The 24,069-nt window shown below is 43.5% G+C and overlaps 1 protein-coding gene across 15 annotated transcripts in view; it reads right to left on the bottom strand.

The window, feature by feature from the left end:
* WASF3 (WASP family member 3) overlaps nucleotides 1-24,069 on the bottom strand; it is a 135,228-nt gene that overhangs the window by 13,009 nt on the left and 98,150 nt on the right. For all 15 annotated transcript variants that reach the window (XM_070049193.1, XM_017343455.3, XM_051850739.2 and 12 more), the window contains 3 exons: nucleotides 10,514-10,648; nucleotides 8,137-8,290; nucleotides 5,354-5,471 (listed from right to left, as the gene is read on the bottom strand). In XM_070049193.1, the coding sequence (XP_069905294.1) occupies nucleotides 5,354-5,471; nucleotides 8,137-8,290; nucleotides 10,514-10,648 (407 nt within the window). The remainder of the gene's footprint in view (nucleotides 1-5,353; nucleotides 5,472-8,136; nucleotides 8,291-10,513; nucleotides 10,649-24,069) is intronic.

Genomic DNA, 24,069 nt, shown 5'->3' with positions numbered 1-24,069 from the left:
CTCACCACTGTTGGTACAGAACTCTCACTCCAACAGGCTGGCTGCCTGCTTTAAATCTACTAAACTTCTGAGGTCTGTATCAGGTGAAGCCCAACACCACCACCCAGAGAAATCACTCCCCACCCCTGCACGGTTCTGACTGACTTGTTAACACACAACGGTATTTCTAAAGGTATCATTCAAATCACTCTATTCCCAATCTCTGAAAGATTATTAAAAAATATTTAAGCAAATCCTGAAAGAAGCTTAACACGAAACATCCCAAGATACACACTTACCTGGCTGCACAGAGTCATTCTGGCTCTGGCCCTACTTTGCGAGCAAAAATGAACTCAGCAAATCCTTAGGTTCTACACAAGTACTCCTTCAAAAGGAAGCGCAGTTACTCTCTGTGTCCGTAAGTCCTCCCTGCTTCCCTCATGAGACCCTATGATCTCCAAGGACAACAGCGGCATGCTCTCACTTCCCGCTGACGGCTCCCAGCACAGGCTCTATGCAAAGCGTACTCTCAGTACAGGCCGGTTCAATGACCCACTCCACAGCCAGGCTTCAGGTTTACTGTGCTTCCTGTCCCACACACAGGCCAGGCAGTGATGATGCAAATGGCAAACAAAGCAGGCTCTCTCTGCCCTTCTGGAGTTTGAACTCCAGTAGGGCAGGCCTATGAGGCACCCATGAATGTATCATTGTAAAATTTGCTAAAATACAAATGCACTTATATCTTAAAATACATTTATATTATAATATGTAACCATTTATATTAAGATAAGTGCTTTTGCTTTTTACATATACATACACACATATATGTATATATGCAGATTAGATGGGGAGGAGGGGAGCTCCACTGAAAACAAAAACATCCAGGACCATGAAGGCCTGCTGAGAGTGTACGTTAAGTGCGGGCACTGGCACAGTGGATAAGACTCAACTTGGATGTCTCCATCCCTTATCAGAGTACCTGAGTTCAAGTCCCTGCTCCCTTTCTAATTCCAGTTTCCTGCTACTGTGCACCCTGGGAGGCAGCAGGGATGTCTAAAGAAGCTGGGTTCCTCAGCACCTATGTAAGAAATCAGGACTGGGCTCCCAGCTCCCAGCTTAGGCCTGACCCAGCCCTGACTGTTACGGGTATCTGGGAAGTGAACCAGCAGATAGGAACTGTCTGTCTGACTGGATGGCTCTGTCTGTCTCTGCCTTTCAAATATAAATAAGTAGTTGTTTAAGAAAGAATATAAACTAGTCGTTCATTTCTTTAAGGTGGGGTGCAAAATGATGGTATCTGGAAATTTAAAACTTGCTCTTTGTTGATAGCAACTCAACTTCTTGAAATTTACCCTGAAGAAACCTCTGCCCATGAGTACAGGGACGCCCAATGCAGTGCTGTAACAGCAGCCATTTACAGTCAACCTATATTCATTAATTCAGCAATGGTAAATAATTTAGGAAGCAGTTTATGTTTCAGAATACTGCACAACTCTTAAAAAGAACATGCATAATTATGTGTGTGTGCACACTCATGTGTAACACAATCTTATGTATATAAACTACTTTGTAGATGTACAGGCATATATTTACAAAGGCTTAAAAGGTCTGAAAAGATGCACATTCTGTTCACAGTGGGTACTTCCTCCCAGGCAGGGGAGCACCTCTCTTCCGTTCAGGGCTATCTGAGTATTTTAAAACCAGTAAATGTCATCTGTATATTTTTAACAACAAAGAGAATAAAGGGAATGGAGGAGATTTTAATGTGATTCTAGTATGCACCCTGATCAAGAACCACTTTATTAAAGTAATTAAAAATTACTTTAAGTACTTTTATTTTTTCAATTAAAAATTTATTTATTTGAAAAGCAGAGACACACAGATGGGGGGACCTCCCCTATGTTGTTGGTTCACTTCCCCAAATGCTCACAGCTGGGACTGGCACAGGCTGCAGCCAAGAGAGGGAACCCAGTCCGGCGCTGTGGCATAGCAGGTAAAGCTGCTGCCTGCAGTGCTGGCGTCCCATATGGGTGCTGGTTCAAGTTCCAGCTGCTGCACTACTGATCCAGCTCTCTGCTATGACCCAGGAAAGCAGTGGAAGATGGCCCAAGTCCTTGGGCCCCTGCACCTGCATGGGAAGACCTGGAGAAAGCTCCTGGCTCCTAGCTTTGGATTGGTGCAGCTCTGGCTGTTGCAGCCAATGGGGGAGTGAACCAGTGGATGGAAGACCTCTCTCTTTCTCTCTCTGCCTCTCCCTATCTCTCTGTGTAACTCTGACTTTCAAATAAATAAATAAATAAATAAATCAAAAGAGAGAGGGGTGGGGGAACCAATCTGGGTCTCCCACATGGGTTGCAGGGATAAAACTTCTTGAGCTATAACTGCTGCCTCCAAGTGTATACATTAGCAGGAAGCTAAAATAAGGAGTAGAGCCAAGACTCAAAGCCGGGCACTCCAATAGGAGATGTGGGTGTCCCAAATGTTGTCTTAACCACTACCAAATGCTTTCCCTGAAATCAGTAACTGTGACTCTTACTTTTCAAGTGATGGGTGTTGACTTATTTAGGGAATAAGTATTATGAACTCTACAACTCTCTTTACAATGGTTTAGTCTCCAAATCTACCTACCAACATGCACAAAAGACACACAAACACACACAACCATGACAAAATATTCACAGTAATGAGTCTATACTCCAGCCACAGTGGGCTACATTAAAATCCCTGGAAGATGCCACACTGTTTCCTGGGCTAGGATGCTCTTATTCCCACTCGGAAGGGCGCTCGCTGATGAAGCCGCCTGTCTCATCTGCCCTGGATGCACGCAGCCTGTCTCTGCTGTGCTGCCTCGCCCTAGGCATGCTCTCATCTCCGTGTGTGTGACCCCTCTTCCAAGAGGCCTCCTGCCCGGTCACCTCACCCGTACTCTCTGTACTTGCACTTCCCAACAGTCAGCAATGGTGTAACTGTACACTTAACACTTCCTACTTAGTAGCGTCATTATTTTTCCACGTTTTTAAAGCATCAAACGGAAATAAACTTTTGTAAAATGTTAAAAACCAATGACCTTCTTGTTCCCAAATTTTCTAACCTAATTTTTCTTTCAGATCTGTCCACTGCAAATTGAACATAACTTTGGCTTTGTGAAATCCTGGGAGGTGAAGGGCTTGCTGCCTCATTTTCTACTCCTATCTGAAGCAGATGTAAGTTAACCTTTCAAACCCCAGTCCTCTTCTGAGTCCCAAGGGGCTGCACAGTTATTCAGGGCCTGTGCTCCCCACTACATGGTACTCTCCATGAGGGAGATACTCCTGGTGTATCCAGCAGTTAGAAGGCATTCAATCATGATACAAGTGCATTTGGGGAACGTGAAATGAGACAAAAACAGCAAGGAAATGACAGATGATTCTGAAGACACAACAATCACATATAGATTAAGATTGTTTTCCCAGGGCCAGCACGGTGGCACAGCGGGTAAAGCTGCTGCCTGCAGTGCCGCCATCCCATATGGGTGCCAGTTCCAATCCCTGCTGCTCCACTTCTGATCCAGCTGTCTGCTATGGTCTGGGAAAGCAGAAGATGGCCCAAGTCCTCGGCCCAAGCACCCGTGTGGGGGACCCAGAAGAAGTTCCTGGCTCCTGGCTTTGGATCGGCTCAGCTCTGGCCATTGCAGCCATTTGGGGAGTGAACCAGCAGATGGAGGACCTCTCTCTCACTCACTCTCTCTGCTTCTGTCTCTGTGAGTCTGCCTTTCAAATAAATGAATAAATCTTTTAAACAAAAAAGATTGTTTTCCACTCAAGGAGAGTGGCCAAGAAGAGAGCCATTTTTACCAACAGTATCATTCACAGGGGAAACCTAAAGGCCTTTTGAAAGGGAGTCTGGGCCGGCACCGCGGCTCAATAGGCTAATCCTCCACCTTGCGGCACCGGCACACCGGGTTCTAGTCCCAGTCGGGGCACCAGATTCTGTCCCAGTTGCCCCTCTTCCAGGCCAGCTCTCTGCTGTGGCCCAGGAATGCAGTGGAGGATGGCCCAAGTGCTTGGGCCCTGCACCCCATGGGAGACCAGGATAAGCACCTGGCTCCTGCCATCGGATCAGCACGGTGCGCCGACCGCAGCGTGCCAGCCGCGGCGGCCATTGGAGGGTGAACCAACGGAAAAAAAGGAAGACCTTTCTGTCTCTCTCTCTCACTGTCCACTCTGCCTGTCAAAAAATAAAAAATAAATAAATAAATAAATAAATAGATAAAAAAAAATGAAAGGGAGTCTGAGGAATGGAATGTAAACTGCTGGCGTTCCAACTTGTGACTTTGAAAAAGTGTGGGAATTAAGACAGACAAGCCTTTAAACCTTTGCTTCTTATCCATTCAAGAGGTTAGTATCTTTAGAATAACACTTGAATATGCAGTGCAACTCAGCAATTCTTTGGCGATTTCCCAGTGAGATCTCCCCAGGCCATGAAGAAAGTATGAAGCACCACCAAGTGTTGGAACCCAGTGGGAACAGCTCACGTGCCCTTCTTACACCTGTTCTCAAACCTCAAGTTCTCCATCCCGAGATGCAGCTTGCATTGCCCCCAAACACCCAAATGCCTCCGAATCTTAAGGCCAGCAGCCCACAAAAATCCTAAGCCTTTCTCCTAAGTAAAGCATCCCAGCACTTGTTAAACAAGCTGAGTATCACTTTTAAACATAGTAAACATGCCAATATTTTAGCAAATGCTTGCCCTTTGAGAATTACTCTTCTCAGAAGCAAAAAGCTGAGCCCTAAAATGACAATGTTCAAACCAGAAGTCCCTTAGCTAAAGCAGAGTGGACTCCTTCTCGCAGGTCTGCTGGCTGTCACGCCGAGCTTCTCAGCCTGCAGACCGGTGGGTCTCTGGCCTGCCGCTGCCCCAAAGGGAGGCTTATTTCCAGGAAACACTGTCCCTTGAACAGATGGCCACACCTGCTACTCAGTCCAGTATGAACATCTCATCAAGGTCTGAATTAGATCTGGGTGGAAACCCACCGATTAAGAATGTTAAAAAGATTAAAAAAAAAAAAGCGCACCATTTGCTCTGATACAGAATGTGGAAGCTATATGAAAACTTGACAGAGCAGGAGAAAAGTTATGGAACACGGTCGGAACAAAATGGAAATTTTAGCTGCTACTTTTGTTTAAAGCTAAGCAAGTGCTGGGGGACAAATGTGATCGTACTTCTAGAAAAACAGTCTTACTGTGTTAGACTGAATTATCAAGATCTTCCTGTGGAGAATGCAGCCTCTGAGAAACCCTGGCACTAAATCCAACACCTCGACCACTTGACTTTATTTCTAAACGAGAATCCCAGTCACACTCATACACACATTGCCCACACAGGAATGATTTACCTTCTGACGCCTTTTCTCTTTCCTTTTGTCTTCCGTGTCCTGTAGCATTTTTTCTTTCCAGAGGTCAAAGAAATAGGATGGATCAGTATAGAACTTCAGCCCATCTTTCTTATCATCTCTGTGAATCACATATTATAGGTCCAGGCGGGGGGTGTGGAGGAAGAAGACTGTTACTTTCTTATGGAGGTTAATATTAATCACATTTCAATTGATGAGACTGTAACATCTCTACCAGGCATTATAACTATCCTTTTCATTATTCTGTAAATCTCCTTATTCAATAAAATGTGGAACTAGTCAAGAACAGCAGCCTGTCCTAGAAATATTAGGCTAAAGTGCTCTTGCAAATTTAGAATTAAGTAGAAAGTCACTCTGCAGAATCACAATATGGTTCATCAACAACAGCGACTTTTACTGTAATACCTTAATTATTTCAGGAGCTGTTTCATTCCTGAAATAGTTCCCGATGGGGACTATCCACGAGGCAGGCAGATTCTTAGTGCACATACATTCATTTCTATTCTGGAGTTTCAAAACTATCAGATAAAAATTAACAGGTAATCTGTTCTTTTTTCCCAGTCAAGTTTACACAACACTTATAAATTCAATTAAGAAAACAGTAAAATGTTCATGGGTATAAATGTGACTGGGGGAAAAAATAATGAATTGCGTATTTTCAAAGAAGCTTCCCTTGTAACTATTTCCTTTACAAGTACTGCTCCAGTTACTATGGTCTAAAAAATATTTCAAGTCTTTAAATGTGTCAATTACCTATCATAAAACCAGTAATAATGCAACAAATAGAACATGATGCTCAAAACAATAATGATCTAAAGTAAATGCTCTACTCTACTACTGCTTAGAAAACCATGTGGCCCACTTCCTATTTCCGAGTAGCAGCAAAACATTCACATCTCACAGTATTTCAGTAAGTCACCTAAGGCTGACAGGGGAAGCAAACTCAGTGAAATGAGTATAGCCAAGAGCTTGACCATTCAGAAGAAAACCTGGTCTGGCCTTCAAGTTTCTGATAAGCATCTGCCCATCAGCTGGGAAAGCCTCTGTTCCTACGGGGCTATTTCAGTCACTGTGTCTGAAAACCAATGATGGACCCGTGTGCCTCCACCTCCTGAAAGCTTTCTGTGCTTTTCCTAGGTTCCCAACTGCTAAGTCACCTGCATGGCATGGATCTGAATGACACTGGTATAAGAAAGAATTTATCTACCCAAGATACTAAGGGCTTGAATAAAGGTAAAGGTGTAGAAAAAAGGCCAAGGTAGGAATGTGCTGAAAATTTAAGATGAATAAATGCACATTCATTTTCTTAAAAATGGAGTTCATATTTCAATGAAGGCAGGAACTCACTTGGGCATCTAGAAACAGATACTCTATGTCTATCTAAATGATTTCTCACTTTGTATTTCTAATATTTACAAACTATTGTGATAATTAAGTAGAATGCAAAAATGTACATGTCTTATACATCCCCAAATGTTGTTATATTAATAAGAAGTAGCCCTGAGTTGGCATTGCTATTCTTCAATATGTTATTAAGAAGTCAAAGATGTGCTTTACTTTCCATAAGATTGATGTTAAAGTCATTTTTATGCAATTCAAGATTTTAAATCACTACAAATATTTAATCATGATCTTAATTAATCAAATGCAAGTAGTCTGTTGGATTTTCTAGTTTTTTTGGTCAGTACCAAGTTTTAGTGAGACTCCTTCGTAAGAGCAGGTAAGGAACGTGAACAAGAAGCCTCATGTTGTGCTATAATATAGATTGAGGCTCCTGATGCTACATGAAACTGAAAAGCTACCCTGGAAGAACGCCGACCAGATGCAAGCGAAGCCAAAAATTAAACATTAGGTGTAGGATGCTAGTATTCATACATATCATTGGTTTTTTCAAATGAGTCTGCTAAAACTTCCAGGGAGGTACGAGGGCTTTCAAAAAAATCACAGGAAGAACAGGGCTAAAAATAATGTGCATTTCCATGTACTTTTTGAAGCTGCCTGGATGCTTCTTCCATAAAAAGGTGGGCATCCTGCTCCTCTGCCGTCGGTTTCCAGGGGGGTCTCTGACACCGTTCTGAGGTCTGTGCCTAGCCCTGCCAGGAGGGGCTGTCAGGACAGTCTACGAGAAAGGGAGGCTGGGTGCCAGTGAAGGCAGGTGGGGAAGAGAGTGTCACTGTGTTAGGAGGCAGGAGGAGTATTTCCAAAAAGCATCTCGAATCTCTTCTTATTAATATTTGGTACTATTGATTTTCTTGGAAGTTTGGTCCTGATAAGATGTGCTACCATTTTAATGATAACAGGAAGCGAATATGGTGACTATATTATCATTCTTACAAGTCCCTAAGGCTGCAGAACGCATTTTTTGAATTAAATAACGAATGCCTCTGCAGTGCTGAAATGCTGACTCAGGCAGTCGGCGGCATGATGCATGAATGACGTGGCTCCTGGTACAGGGAGCTGAACAGGAGCAGGAACAATCACCACACGCAGCGCTGTTCAGTCACAGGCCCACTCCTGTGGGAGGCATCTGTGCCTGGGAGCTAAAACCGTGTCACGCTGCTCGGGACAGGCCTATCCACAGTCTGAAACACCACAACTTCGATAATCCTGTGCCAGTGCCTCATTTCACTGGGCGTAATACTGCAACTCACAATATTCAAAGTTTGAAAAACATTCTTCAATGTAACCCAATGAGCCGCTCAGGATCTTTCTCCAGGAGGCACCATCAGCCTCCTGCCTCTGTCCAGCACCGGCAGCAGCCATACCTGTACGGTGTCAGGATATTCAGGGGTGGTGGCTTGTCGCTCTGGTTGTAAATGTCAGCGACAGGGTTGGGAATGCTGTTCTTGGAGACCACCTGCTGGTCTTGGACTGTGGAACTTTTGAAAGCTTTCTTCATGTTGATATCCTGTAGTGACACTGTTTACAGAAAAGTTGTCCAAGGTGAGTCACACACAAGTATTTTTAACTGTTCAAAAATAACTACTGCTTGACCAACAATCCTAAATATCTTCTAGAATTATCAAACAATAATTTTTCACTGTTCATTTAAAACCCTGTTTAAACAGCACGGCTGGCCATTCCTCCCTCTTTTAGATAACAGTTATCTCTACAGAATGAGGTCAAATCAGAGCTTTAATTCCTTTACAGCAATCTCCTTATTTCACTGAATCTGATATGAAAGCCCCATTCTTTATTTAAACAGCACATCACAGAAGCTACACAGGAATATAGTTTTGGGTTTAACAGCCATGTAAATCCATAGATCTGCGGATCATAAGGAAAGCACCAAACAGTTAATTCCCATTGAAATATAATACATGCGGGAAATATTTCCCCCAAAATCATACAAAAATAAATAACACGTTGTTCTTCTGACACTTACCATTTTCCCCTGAGCTTCTAGTAGTACAGTCCTAGAAATTAAGTAGCTTGAGCTACGATACAAAACTACACCAGCAGTGGGAATCAGCACTGCCTAGACTTGTATGTGTGGCACTCTGCATTTCATGTATTCGCCATTCTGACACTGACACACTCACCACACACTCGAGCCACAGAAACTGAGGTTCAGGAGTACAGAGTGACATTACCAAGATCTTCCAGCAAAAAAGCAACAGCTAGTCCTAAACAGATCATGGGTTTCCAAACTTTCAGTCGAGGGTTGTTTCTACTCTAATATCCCTTCCAAGGATAACAATAATGTAAAATCTTGATTGCAAAGGGATTTTTAAAGACATGACATGTACTATGAAATTTCATAAAATGTAACCTACAGATTAATCTTTTCCATGGTAGGGTTTATTGTAAGCATTCCAATTGCAAGAGGCAACACACACACACACACACACACACAAAGAAAAAAACTAAAGGAAGATGAATAAATATTAAAAATTATTGTGACACCATTTTTGAAAGTAAATAATTGATTTAAAAGGCTAAGAATCCCTTTATGAACAGAACAATAGCTATTCAAAGTTTTTTTAAAATAAAAAGTAAAATTTAAAAATTAAAGAACATGTATTTAGCTAAATGTTTTTAAGTGGGAAAATGAAAATGAATGTTTATAAAAGACATGAAAATTTCAACATTTTATATTTTTGTTAATTTTCTAACTCATAAGCTTAATTTTTACCTTCAAATAAGACCTGAATGTGAATAAAAATACCTTTTTAAAATTATGAAATCCACAAAAAATTTTAAAATAAATCTTACTCTTTCGCCAAAACTATTATATATGTAAACAACAAAACTCAGATGCTAGGATCTTTTAAAGCAATAATAGATATTGTAACAACCATCATGTAAAGGTAGAAATAATTTGCCACCAAATTATTTTTCTCAAAGTAACTAAGAAGTGCTATATCATCATTTTTAAGCAAGTTTTTCCAGTCTAATCTCAATCTTTCAAAAGATAATGGAAGTGAAATTTTTAAAAGGAGTTGTTGATAGTTGAATTTTTGTTGAAACTGCCATGAAGTTAGCAGTGTTTGTCAATATTAACATTATTTTAGAACTTGACCCTTGGAGGTCTTTTGTAAATGCTACTTCTGAGAAGATTAACACAATTTTTAAATAAGCTGAATCACCAAGATTATCTAGAAGCATCAACCCCAACAAGAGGATCACGTTGAAGCCTTCCCTCTTCTAGTCTACGATGGGTCTTCCAAATGTCCAAAGAAAATGCACACTATAAAAAACTATGCAGGGGTTTCAACAGTTTTACTTGCACCAAAATAAACTTTTTGGAAGTACCCTCCTCTTAGATACAACCCACTGTTAGTCGGACCATATGCTGGAATAATTCTGTGATTTTTAGCTAAGAAACTATTTTTAAAATAAGTGCCAGTAACCTAAAATTAAGGCTTCTAATACTGAATGAATTCAAAGAAGCCTTTAAAACCAAGAGCATATTTATAATTTTCTTTAAACAAGAATATGGTATATGAGGTAGCCAAGATCTAAATCTTTCATCACTAATTAATCCAATCTTGTGGGATTTTTCCCCCTCACTCTTGTAGGAAAAGACAAGATAAAATACCAGCATACCACCTCGAGGAAAAGGCAGTAATTACACTGCGATTAATTACTACAGTCTTGGCAACAACACTTCTAGCTTACTGCTTTCATGCAATTACCTACCCTCTTCCACTGTGGAATCCAGCTGGGTAACTTTGACAGCAAGGCGATCAATTCTGTCTTGAAGAGAATTTGCTCTGATGTAGAAGTTGTTGGCCTCATTAAACAACTCACCAAATATGTCTTCAGCATGTTTGCCTGTGGAAGAGAAGGAAGGGACAGAGCTGTCCGCTCAGGAAGGAGCTGCAGCCGCCCCCACCCCCAACACAGACAGGGTGCTAATTCCTGCGAACATGGTGGGGAGAGGGGGGTTGTCGTGCAGATGAGCATGAGGGTAAAGTGGCCTTTAGAAGTTCTGAAGCTATTAGCAGTATTCCTATCAGTCTGAAATTGGCCCAGGGGTGTAGAATTGTAGAATTCTAGAGAGTATAGACTCCTGATTGCCACATTTTGGGGAAAAAATAAAGCTTTCATTTTTGCAAACTTCAAGTATGTGGGGAGCAACCCGGACTAGACTGAGTTACTGGAATTAAGACTTATTCTATGCATCTGCTCTCCCACAATATGGCGCTGGGAGAGGAGAAAACAGCTTCTACGCAGCTGCCTCCAGTTCAACCAATAAACTGTAGGACCTACTCCTGATTAGAGGAGAGCAGCGTACTCGGCATGTGGGCAGCCGAGTTAGGATTGGCGGAGGAGGACTATAAAGGAGGAGAGAGACGGCATTCACCAGGAACATCTACGAGGAACATCTATGGGGAACATCTATGGGGAACATCTAAGGGAACCCGTGCAGCCCCCGAGAAAGCCGGTCGGCGGTGTGCCGCTCCCCTGCGGAAGTGGGGAATGCGGCCAGGGGGAACTGCCCTTCCACGGAGGTGGAAGGGATAGTAGCCAACCCGGGAAGAACCAGCAGCAAACCCGGGGAGGGCCGAGCAGACGAAAGAACAGCGCAGGGTCCTGTGTCATTCCTCCACGAAGAGGGGGAGCGACAAAGTAAAAATATAATTTGAGGAAGACTTTCATTTTTCCTGTAGTCTGATATGATTTGGCTCCTGAACTCATGGAGGATTTTAAATCCCAAAGTCATAAGTTAATGGCACTAAAAAGGGTGAAAGCAATTACGAGGTTCAGGAGATGGGCTTAGCAGGGGTCCTCAGGTCACTGAGGACACGCCCAGGAAGGTGGGTGGCCCAAAAAGGCCGAGGTGGACCCAGTCTTTCTCTGCGTCTCTGCTTCCTGGCCCACCGCATCCAGCAAGCTCACTGAAGGCCAATCCAATGCGGCCCCCTGGCCTCGGACTCCACCTTCCCACACTGAGCTGAAGAAACCTTTTCTCCTTGTAGAGTTGGCTGACTCAAGTATTTTGTTGGCATCATGAATAGCTAGCTTTTTATTCCCCAAGATAATTCAATAAATCACGTTGGTCTTTAAATTTAGGACTTTCCCCACAATCAGAAAGATTAGATGCCTTATAGTGTACCAACCACTTTGCAATGGCATTAAATTTGGAAGTCTGGGTACATAGTTCTTACTGTAGCACGCTCTAAAGATTAAATTTTGAATTCTGAGTGAAGGGTTTTTGTATGCCTCCACTCTACATTCCCATGAATGCTAGGTACAACTCCTTTTTTTGCTTAAAATATGTTTAACATTTCAGAACATTTGACAAGATAGAAACTCACATCTGCTTATGTTGACTCTCCACATCCTAACATCACTCCTTCACTCAACAAACATTTAGAACCCTCTGAGGGTGCAATGAGCATGCCTACCCTTAATTTCTCTGACAGACACCTAGCACCTCTTGGCATTTCCTTTTTATCTTTTCTTTTTTAAAATATTTATTTATTTAATTGAAATGCAGAGAAAGAGAGAGAGAGGTCTTCTATCCACTGGTTCACTCCCCAAATAGCCTCAATGGCAGCAGCTGAGCTGACCTGAAGCTGGGAGCCAGGAGCTTCTGGATATCCGAAGTGGTGCAGGGGCCCAAGCACCTGGGCCATTTTCTGCTGCTGTCCCAGGCCACAGCAGAGAGCTGGATCAGAAGAGCAGCAAGAACTAGAACTGGCGCCCATATGGGATACCGGCACTGCAGGTGGCAGCTTTACCCACTATCCCACAGTGCCAGCCCTTTTCATTTTCTATTGCTGTCTCATTCCAATGAGAAAGAGACCCCGATCCTCCCAGGAGCAAAACTTCCCTGGGGCAAGAATAACCCTACTTTCACGGTGCTTCACAGTTTATACAATCAGGGCTCTCTCAGTCACTTTCTGCACCAATCACTAGAATCCATGAGACCATGAACTCTGTGGGACTGGGACCCACACCTATCTGTCTAGAATAGTATCTCCCCCGATCTGTTCAGTGAATGAATGAGTACAGGAGGTAAACAGGGAGTTACTGTTTTCATTTTCCAGATGACTAAACTGAGGATAAAAAAGGTAATTTGTCCAAACTCCACAGCTGTTAACTGACAAAAACTTGACGAAACAAAGACCTGCTGCAACTTTCTGTTCTCTGTTTCTATCATACATCTCACTTAACTTCCTTGGCCATAAAAGGGAAAACAGCATGGCAGTTTCTTAAAACCTTAAACACAGAATTATTATACGATCCAGCAACTTTACTTCTAGATATATATCCAAAATAAGTGAAAACAAAGACTTGAAGAGATATTTGCCCATTCATGCTTTAAAACCACCCGGGGGTCCATCTATGGATAACAAACTGTGGTACAGTGGGGTATTATTCAGCCTCGAAGAAGAAGGAGGGTAAGCATTTGCAGCGCAGTTAAACCTCCTGGGATGCCCCCATTCCCACAGAGTACCACATGGATTTGATTCCTGGTGTGTGCTTCCAATTCCAGATTCCTGCCAATGCAGACCCTAGGAGGCAGCAAGAGATGGCTCAAGTACTTTGGTCTCTGTGACGCCTACCTGGGAGAGCCAGATTGAGTTCCAGGCTCCTGGCTTCAATATGGCCCAGCCTCAGCTGCTGCAGGTATTTGCTGTCTGCCTGCCTGTGTGCATGTAGGTGGGTGTGTCTCTGCCTTTCAAGTAAATATAAACAAACACACATTTTTAAGAAGGAAATTTCAACACATGCTACAATGTGGCTGAATTTTGAGAACACTATGTTAAGTGAAACAAGCTGGTCATAAAAAGACAAACTGAGTGACTTCACTTCTGTGAGGTAGCCAGGACAATCAAATGCACATGGACAGGGAGTAGAAGGGTGGCTGCCAGGGGCTGAGGGAAGGTGGGGATAGGGAGTTGCTGAACAGGTGCAGGGTTCTCGCTCTGCAAGGTGAAAAAGTTCTAGAGACCTGCTGTATCATAACGTGAATGTACTCAACACTAATGAACTGTTTACGTAAAACTTGTTAACATGGCTAATCTCATTTGTATTTTAATACAATTCAAAGCTTGAGAAGGGGCGGCCTCTTGGCATAGCAGTTGAGTCACTATTTGGGATGCCCACTCCACATTAGGTGCCTGGATTCATGCTGCAGCTCCACTTCCTGCTAGTGGAAGCAGCAGGTGATGGCTCAGGTGGGATTTTGAATTTCTGCCACCTACATGTGGGCCTGGTTTGAGTTCCTGGCTCCTGGCTTTGGCCTGGCCCAGCTAAGGCTACTACAGGCATTTGGGGAGTGAACCAACAGATGAAAAATCTCTCTTAGCCTCTTAAATTAAAGAAAGAAATGAAAAAAATTTTAAATCTTGAGAAGAAAATCATAAAAACCTAGGATTTTGCCCCGAAAACACACTGTGATGAGCTCTTTCTCCCTTCCCTTTGCAGTAAAGCTTCCCCTGAGCCACTGCCTCAGTCCTCGACAGGAGCCATCCTAAAGGGCACGTGGGTGGTGAGAGGGATTAGTTGTTCCTGACATCACTGCAATCGCAGATTTGGAGAAAACGTGCATGGAACACTTGGGCTCTGACCTGCCACAGCATGTTGCTACATTGGCTGCGGGTCTAAGAGAAGAGGCTGCAGCTGGCTGAGGTGGCTGGAGCAGAGCATCCGTGAAAGGCACAGGCAAGGGCAGGCCGTGGCTGCGTTTAGGGATCACGAGCAGTTCCTTCTGGCTGCTGCACAAAGTGCAGGCAGAAATGAGGTGCACTCGGAGGCATCTACACAAGGCTGAGGGCCTTACTGGATTCTAGTCCAAGTCCCTTTCCCATTCTTCCCAACCCTGCTTCAACTGTGGTTGTGTCAGATCACTCCACAAAATGGCTCAGCAGCCCATCTCTTTGTGAGGTGGCGGGCCAGTTCTGGGGTCTCATGCACCTAGCCAGTTCCCTTGGTCAACCCCGTGCATGTTCTTCCACCTCCCCCCTTTCAGCTCCCCTGCTGCTCCCTCCCCCTCCCTTCCCAGACTTGAAACTTCCCAGGAGCCTTTAACACAAATTCTTTTTATCACTTAAACAACAACAAACTACTCATCATTTCACCTTCTAAACCTTGTGTTTCAATGTTCTCAAGAATTTTTCTTTTAAAAATTGCTGACACAAGGGCCAGCATGGCAGCACAGTGGGTTAAACAGCTGCCTACAATGTCAGCATCCCATATGGGTGCTGGTTCAAATGTCAGCTGCTCCACTTCCAATCCAGCTTCCTGCTAATGTGCCTGGGAAAGCAGCAGAGGATAGCCCAAGTACTAGGGCCCTGCCACTCACGTGTGAGACCTGATTAAAGCTCCTGGCTCCTGGTCTGGGCACAGCTCAGCTCCAGTCATTGCAGATATTTGGAGAGTGAACCAGCAGATGGGAATACATCTCTAACTCTGCCTTTCAAATAATTTTTTTAAAAAAATTGCTCACACACACACAAGATTTGTGTCTTAAGACAACCTAGTCTCTTTTGTCAAAATTCACTTGAGCAACTCATGCAGTCTGATGGCTTTAAACAACTCCCTCTCTGCTAATGCTTGAATTTCTATTTCCAGGTGGGCCTTTTCCCGAAATCCACTCATGTACCCAACTGTTTACTGGACAACATCACCTGGGTGTCAAATGAATAACTCAACTTCACTTGCCCAATACAAGTGCTCACTCACTGCTGCATCCCCTTCCCCTCTTGAAGGGTGCCAACTCCATCCTTCCTGCTGCACAAGCCCACACAAGGGGCCATCCCTGACTCCACCCACTCACAGTCCAGCTGGCTCTCCAGCAAACCCCATTGCTTGTGCACACTGGCAGGACATTACAGGCTCTGACTACTTAGCATCACCTCCCCTACCCCTGCCCTGGGCCCAGACACAGTTACCTCTCCCTTGGACTTCCCTAAGCGTGAGGATTGTTCTCCCAACTTCAGCTCATTTTCAATGAACTAGCCCCAGCCAATCCGCCAAACTTCAAGTCAGATCCTACTCCTCCATGTTTTCAAGCCCCTTCTAGGGCTGGCCACCTGATCAAGAACAAAAGCCAAGCCACGGAACAACTCTGATGGTCCTCCATGACCTGCCTCTACTTACCTGCCCAGCTTCTCCTGTTGTTCCCTGCCTTAAGTATTCCACTTCAATGGTGCTGACTCCCTCACTGTTTCTCAAGCATGCCAAGCATGCCTCCACCTCCCAGGTCTTTGTGTCCTGTCCTTCTGCCTGGACCATTGCTGCCCAAATGACTCAAGTGGTTGCTCAATTCACTTCACACTGCCCGGAACCCATGTCACCTGCTGAGACTTTCCCTGACAACCTTAGCCAAACTGTATCACACACATACACTCCATTATCCCCTCCTGCTGTATTCTCTCCTTAGCACTTACCACCACCACGGGATCAAATCATTCACTTCTAGGTATTTATCTTGTCCCTTGTCTGTCTTCCTCCACTGGAAGACAAGAACCCTCCTCAGCTCTGTACATTGCTGTATTACCTCCAATGTCTAGAGCATGGCTGGTTTACAGTAGATGAGAAATGTCTGGGAATGAATGAATGAAAGCACATTGACGAAGCCATCACCTAGTTGACATAATCCTACTCTCAGGATGTAGACCGTGATCAGCAAGAGCCCCCTCGGCACTCCCATAATACCCTAGGCTTACTTCCACCCAGGATTCTCAGATAATGATGCTTGTCATTCATTACCTAAGCATCACGCCTCTCATGGCTGCACAAGGACTATCTGCTAAACAAAAGGCACACTGTCAACACCAGGGTGTTCTCATTAACATGTGCAGGGCAAACAAAGCTCCCTGCTTGGGAAAGGCTGGGCTAAACAGATTAAGCCTGTTTCTATACCTTGGGGCATCTCAAAATATTTAAGAGACTAATGGGAACCTGCAAGACAACATGGCACATACCATGTTTTCAAAGTGACTGGGCCTGGAAACACCTAATGCCATCTTTCAGAACCACTGTTTTACGAAAGCCACATGGTAAACGCTGGGTGATCTGCAGGTGAGCCCGACATTCCAATTGTTTTCACGCCCAAGGCCAGCAGTTCCTTATTTCTGAATGTGCAACATGTCAAAATGCAACCAATAACCTTGGTTTTTCTGCTTGACTACTCATAAACACACACACACTAATTTTTTTTCCAGTGCAACCCTCAAAACTCCCTTCCCTTCTCCTCCAGTTATGCAGAAGACTAATTACTAGGGATAGCATATATCACCAAGAATATGCAAGTATGCACATCTCTGTCAAAAATAACAGCCTTTTCAAAGCCCAGCAACCATTGCTGAGAACATCATTCTGTATTCTCTGATGGATGCTATATAAGGGGTCTTTGAAAAGTTCATGGAAAATATGTATTATGAAAAACTATGCAGGGATTTCAAAATGCGTTGCACCAAACTAAACTTATCTTTTCATCTCAGTTTTCCAAAACCTTTTTGAAGTATCCTCATGTAAGCATGAAAATAAATAGCATATGCCCTCTACCTTCAATGCCCAACTCTATCTGAAAAGCAGGCAACTGATGCCATTTTTCCACTTGGAAGTTCTCGCTTTATAGAGATTGATAGAGACACACAGAAATTAAAGACTTGCATGATTAATATTTTTCCAGCTGCTGAAAGCTGACAAGTAACAAAGAGAAGGAAATGGAAGGAGCTGTCTTTTTTGATGCACAAGAATAAAGTGCTGCAATTACACAGTCCTCAGTTTTGCAAACAGCAACTATTTGAAAAGCTGAATCCTACTTACTCTCTCAATGCAAGTCCTTTAATAGCTAAACTAAAATAATTTTGAAATGAAAACCATATTGAGGTACACACAATTGATCATTCTTTCCTGACAAAGGCTCCATTTCAGGACTTGTCAGTCCCATCTGAACTCAAGAACATAAAGGTTGAGAAGCATGTCTCCAAATTTCCAAAGTAGCAAGAATTACTCATGGATTTTCAAACTAACTGCATTTAAAAGTGAAGAATTATTGGAAACAAGGTGTCTTACATGAATCCTTTCTGCAACAAGAAAGTGGTTATCTTTAGGGCCTTCAAAAAACCTAACTCACCTAGTACCTAGCTCAGTTTCTAAGACTTTCACATTTCATTTTCCACTAAAAGGAATTAGGCTCCTTGGAAAAATGACCAACTCCAGGACTATGGGTCGAAAAGGTCAGGATCAGCCTAGATGCTGCTGTACTAAAGATGGGATGGACAGAGCTCACAGGTCACAGGGATACAAATCCAGCCCCTTTGAGCTGGCTTGTCAAATCTGACAAGTTGTAAGCCTCAAAGTATAAAGAGAGAGCACAAATCACAGCCCACAGGATGACAATCGGTCAGTCCCTACTGGTACAAATGAATGAATGAAGAGGTAATAACTGCAGAAATAGCAAAAGCACTTACAGCAGAATGCCAACAAAGGAATGCTGAAAAAAATTAAAGAATGACAAAAATCACCATTCTGCAACCACCACAGCATTTACTAGTGTAGGCAAAAATCACCAGTGCATGTGAGACTACTCCGTAGAAGGCGAATGGGAAATGGGACATCTACACAGCGTTAAAGTATCTCCCGAGAGAGCTGGAGAGGGAAGCTTTGATGACACAGGACCCTCCGGCCCTCAACGAAGCAGGGACATTCGCTGCCTCTCTGCTTTGTTTCTGCCAGCAACCTGAATCTAATCCCAAAACACATGAGAAAATCCAACCCCAGGGACGCTCCATAAAGTAAATGGCTAGTTCCCGTCAATAAATGTCAAGATGGACTTGAAACCACTGGGTTTGGCAAAATGGAAGTCATTGGTAAGGTTGACAAGCAAGTTTCAAAAGAGTGGGCAGGGTTAAACTACCAGGAGACCAGAGACAGGAGGGAAGCTGAGGTGATGGAGCTGAGAGTCCCTCTCAGGAGTCTCGCTGTGAAGGGCACCAGGAACGGGGCAGGAATACAAATACAATACAAATACAAATACACTTCTCAGTGTATCTGTAATCAAAGGCGATGACGGCGCCGAGGGGCAAACAAACAAGGAAGAAGTGGAAGCACTGACAGCAGAATACCATCTAGTTAATGTTGAAGAAATTAAAGAGGGACAAACATCAGCATTCCGCAGCCAGCACGAGGAACTGGTTCCGGCAGGGATCATCACTGGATGCCGAGACTAGCGGTCTGCAGACAGCAGGAAATGGGAGCACAGTGCGGATGGGCAGGAGGGTCTGGGTTCCGTGCTGACGTGTAGGAGGTGGACTTAGAATTGTGCCCATGCATCCACTGTAAGAGGCTGTCAGGAGGAGGGATGCGGGTTCTTCTTGGATGGCTTTTATTTGGGAAATACAATAAGCAGCACAGGCATCAGCTCAGAGTGAGGAAGTGTGAGATGCAAACAGAGGATATGAAATAGAAACCGTAAGAGCCCAAAAACTAATTAACAAGAAAATCGCAGCAGCATTACTGAGCAACACTGAGAGCTCATCTGAGGAATGGCTCACAATTTCAAACCTTTCTTCTTTTCTAATACAAGCATTTAAAGCCACAGATTTCCCTCTGAGCGCTTCTTCAGCTAAGTCCCACAAATAAACTGGCATTTTGTGCTCATTATCACACCGTTAGAAATAGCTTCTAATTTCCCTTCTGAATTCTTTTTTGACCCAAGGAATCTTTTAAAAGTTATTGCTTGATTTTCCAATATTTGGCAATCATCTAAGAAGAATATAATTATTATCTCATTATCATTACCTTTGTATACTGATGCTTTCAAGCTTACTATGCTATGGCCCCCATTCCATCTTGGTAACCGTTTCATGGGAAATCAAAAGAACATGTATTTTATAGTTTGGGATTTTAGTATGCAGAAATGTTAAGTCAGGCTGGTTGGAAATGTTACCTAAACTTTTTATATCCCTGCAGAGTTTCTGTCAATTTGTTCTTTCAGTTACTGAAGGTTTCCTGCTAAAATCCCCAGCTATGACTTTGGGTTTGCCTATTTCTGCAGTTAGTTCTGAGTATTTTAGGTCATGTGCCATGAATCCTTCTTAGTAGATGCATATACTTAAGACGGACATGTTGTTCTCAATTCTGTCATAAACTGTCCTTTTACAGCCCACTTGACATACTCAGCTTTTCACAGTTTTAAAGGTTCAAGTTCAAGATCAGGCTGTCCCTTTGGTTTGGCATCTCATGAGGGTGACAATGGTAGAGTGTGGAGGGACAAAGGATCACACAGCAAGCCAGGAAGCAGAGAGGGGCCAGGGTGATCTCAAGCACTGACAAACAACATTGGTAAGAACCACCTTCTGGGCCATCCAAGGAGGTGGTACCTTTCTCTGAAGGGAGAGAACTTCCACTTTGATTATGGCCTTGTCTAAATAATGTCGGAGTCTGTGAACTCAAGAGGCTTCCATAGCCTTGGCAGCTCATGACAAGAGCCTTGGGTGATTACTGACATCATAAATAAGAGTGTCAATTGTTAAATCAACAGCAGGTGTTACTGTGCACTTGCTCCCCATGTAGGACCTCTGTCCTTAATGTGTTATACTATGAGAATTAACGGTAAAATTAGTCTTCAAACAGTACTTTATACTTTGTGTGTCTATGTGGGTGCAAACTGTTGAAATCTTAGTACAGGGTTGATCTGTATATAAATATAATTAAAAATGAATCTTAATGCAGAATAGGATGGTAGAGGAAGTAGGAGATGGGATGGTTTGTGAGTGGGAGGGTGGTTATAGGGGGAAGAACTGCTATAAACCAAAAGTTATACTTTTGAAATTTATATTAAATAAAAGTTTTCTATTAAAAAAAAAAAACCTTCTGAGGGCACATCCCCAGGGACCAAAGCTCCTCCCACTAAGCCCACCTCCTAAACATGCATTGGAGAAAATTTCTACCCTCTTAGTCATCTACTCATTTTTTACTTTGGGGTTTAAATGTCTGTACAAGTGCCAAATCACAGTCAAAATATATCAGATATTAAAGTAACTACAGTAGCTTTCTTAAGCTTTGTTTGCACTGTGTTTCTTGCATCACTTCCTTTAAACCTGTGTTTTTATTCTTTAAAAGCATGTATTCTAGTCTCATCTGACTTGACCTAATCATCTCTGCCTTTTAAGAAGAGTTCTAAAATGTTTCCATTTTAGGACACTGTTGTCATGGCTGGGTTTAATTCTAAGGCCTGGGTATTTGTTTTCTACTTGTCCCTCTGTTCCTTGTTCCCTTGTTCTTCCTTTTCTGCCTTCTTGAGGGATAACCAACCATGGAAAACAGCAGAGGAATACCACCAGGCATTTCAGATGGTCAACAGTCTTCTAAACAAAGAGATACAGTTTTACACAGCCCATTACATTTAGTCACACGTTCATTTCTCCCAGGAATCTTTATTCTTTCTTGCAGATCCAGGTTTTCAGATGGCATCATTTCCCTTCGGACTCAAGAACTTCTGACACCTTTTCTGTAGTGCAGACTGAATAAAATGTCTTTCACTTTGGCTTTTGGAAGACTTTTTTTACAGAATTATAAAATGGCAACTTTTTTTCTTTTAGTACCATACCCATGGTTTACTAGTCTCTACTATTTCTGATGAGAAGTCCCCTGCAATTTTTTTTTTTTTTTTTTTTTTTTTTGGACAGGCAGAGTGGACAGTGAGAGAGAGAGAGAGAAAGGTCTTCCTTTTTGCCATTGGTTTACTCTCCAATGGCCGCCGCAGCCGGCGCACCGTGCTGATCAGATGGCAGGAGCCAGGTACTTATCCTGGTCTCCCATGGGGTACAGGGCCCAAGCACTTGGGCCATCCTCCACTGCACTCCCTGGCCACAGCAGAGAGCTGGCCTGGAAGAGGGGCAACTGGGACAGAATCCGGCACCCTGACCGGGACTAGAACCCGGTGTGCCGGCGCCGCAAGGCAGAGGATTAGCCTAGTGAGTTGGGGCGTCGCCCCCCTGCAGTTCTTAATATTGCTCCCTTCCTATATGTAATGTACATTTTCCCTCTTACTCCTTTTAGGATTTTTCTCTTTACCTTTGTTCTTAGGCAATTTTACTAAAACGTGTTTTTAATTTATACTTTTTGGAAACCACTGAGTTACCTGTATCTGCTGGTTGGTATCTATCACCAATATTCAAAAATTCTCATCCATTATTTCTCTGGCTGTATTCTTTCTCTTTCTCCTTTTCTTCGGGAACACCAATTACATATGTATTAGACCATGTGATACTGTCCCATGTTTCTTTTTTTTTTATGCTCTAAGTTTTTGAGTTGCTTTATTTTTTTTCTCTCCTTTTTCCTTTTCTCTTTTGAATCTGCTTAGGTGATTTCTGTTGACTTGCCTCCTGGCCCACTGATCACTTCTGCTGTGTCCCATTTGCTGTTAGGCACATCAACTGAATTCTTCCTGACACTGCATTTTTCAGTTCTAGCATTTTCAAAAATAGTTTACATTCCTCTGCTGTAATTCCCATTTCTTCACACAGGTTGTTCACTTTTTTCTGCTGTGTTCTTCAATGTGTTTGAGTCTCAAAATCCTTATCTCTTTCACTGTCTGCTTTTCCCATTACAGTAATCATAGTTATTTTAAATTCCAGGTATGACAATTCCAATACCCCTGCCATTTCTGACCCTGGTTCTGATGTCTCGCAGTGTCTTTTTTTTTTTTTTTTTTTTTTTTTTTTTTTTTTGACAGGCAAAGTTAGACAGTGAGAGCGAGAAAGAGAGAAAGGTCTTCCTTTTTCTGTTGGTTCACACACCACCACCACCACCACCACCACCACCACCACGCCCCCCGGCAAAGTGGCCACTACAGCTGGTGGGTTGCGGCTGGCGCATTGTGCCAATCCGAAGCCAGGAGTCAGTTGCTTCCTCCTGATCTCCCATGTGGGTGCAGGGCCCAAGGACCTGGGCCATCCTCTATTGCATTCCTGGGCCACAGCAGAGAGCTGGACTGGAAGAGGAGCAACCAGGACAGAATCCGGTGCCCCGACTGGGACTAGAACCCGGTGTGCTGGTGCCACAGGCAGAGGATTAGCCTAATGAGCCGTAGCGCAGGCCTCACATTGTCTTTTAAAACTGTGCTGTTTACTTTTCAATAGCCCTTGTAACTTTCTGATGACAGTCACAACACTGGGTAAAAGGGACAGGTGTACACTGGCCTTCTGCAGTGTGCTGGGGCATTGTGGTGAGGTGCTGAGGAAGTAAAGTGTTCTGTAGTCCTGGGATCAGCTTTCGGTCTTAGATTGGGCCTGAGTCCCTGGGTCTTGCTGTCTCTTTGCCTCAGGTGAGACAGGAGGGCTAGTGGGGGCTGAAACTGGGTATCCACCCTGCCTCTCCAGGTCTGTTAAATTCTGGTAAAACCTCCATCTGTTAGGCTGTTGCTGAAATAGTTTCTTTTGAGGGCAGGCAGCTTAAGAAAAACAATGCTCTGGCTTATTTCAAAATGGCTGCCTCTCCATCTCTCCCTGTGGGAAGCACAAGGGGACTGTTTTCATCTCATCCTCACTTTAAGAACGTGGGAGGGCTCCTGGTGGAAAGACACAAAAGAGCATGGGATCCCCTCAAAGTCTGGGCCCCCCAGAGCTTTCAGCGCTCAAACTTGCCCTCACAATTCACCAACTAATGTCAGCTTTTCCAACCCTCAGCAGCTGCCACGGGGATTCTCCTCACAGTTTCTGCTTGAACTCTCTGCGTGTGCCTGTTTCTCCACGCTGAGGGGCAGCAGCTGGTCCTGTGACTCCAGTTCTTTGATGATCCAAGAAGAGCTGGTTTCCAGTTTGTTCGGCTTCCCTCTTGTTGCATGGATGGGCGTTAATTCCAAGCTCCTTAAAAGCTGGACCGTCAACAGCCAGTCCCTCCAGTATTATTTCTCAAAGCTATTTCAAAGTACTTACCAGTTAATCCCAAAATCAGGGTCACCTGTAGGTTGTTTCCACCAACTTCTTTTCCTCCTAATTATGAGTTACATTCCTCTCCCTCACCACCTCCCTTCCCCACCCCTCTGCTGGATATTATATGCAAATATATAACAGAAGAGAAGGTTTACTTCCATAAAAGGACATCTAGGGAAGAACAGAACTTCAGGCTAATGATAATCACAATCATGTACCGGCTATGAGAGGTTACAGTAAAACTGTATGAAAAAAATTAAAAATCTTTAAAATCATCCTTCAAAGGTTTTTGAGATTCATTTATTTATTTGAAAAGCAAAATGAGAGGGGGGGGGAGGGAGGGAGAGGGAGAGA

The sequence above is a fragment of the Oryctolagus cuniculus genome, chromosome 9 (genome assembly GCF_964237555.1).
Source record: "Oryctolagus cuniculus chromosome 9, mOryCun1.1, whole genome shotgun sequence".
NCBI lineage: Eukaryota > Metazoa > Chordata > Mammalia > Lagomorpha > Leporidae > Oryctolagus > Oryctolagus cuniculus.
This window is presented reverse-complemented; position numbering and strand designations above follow the sequence as displayed.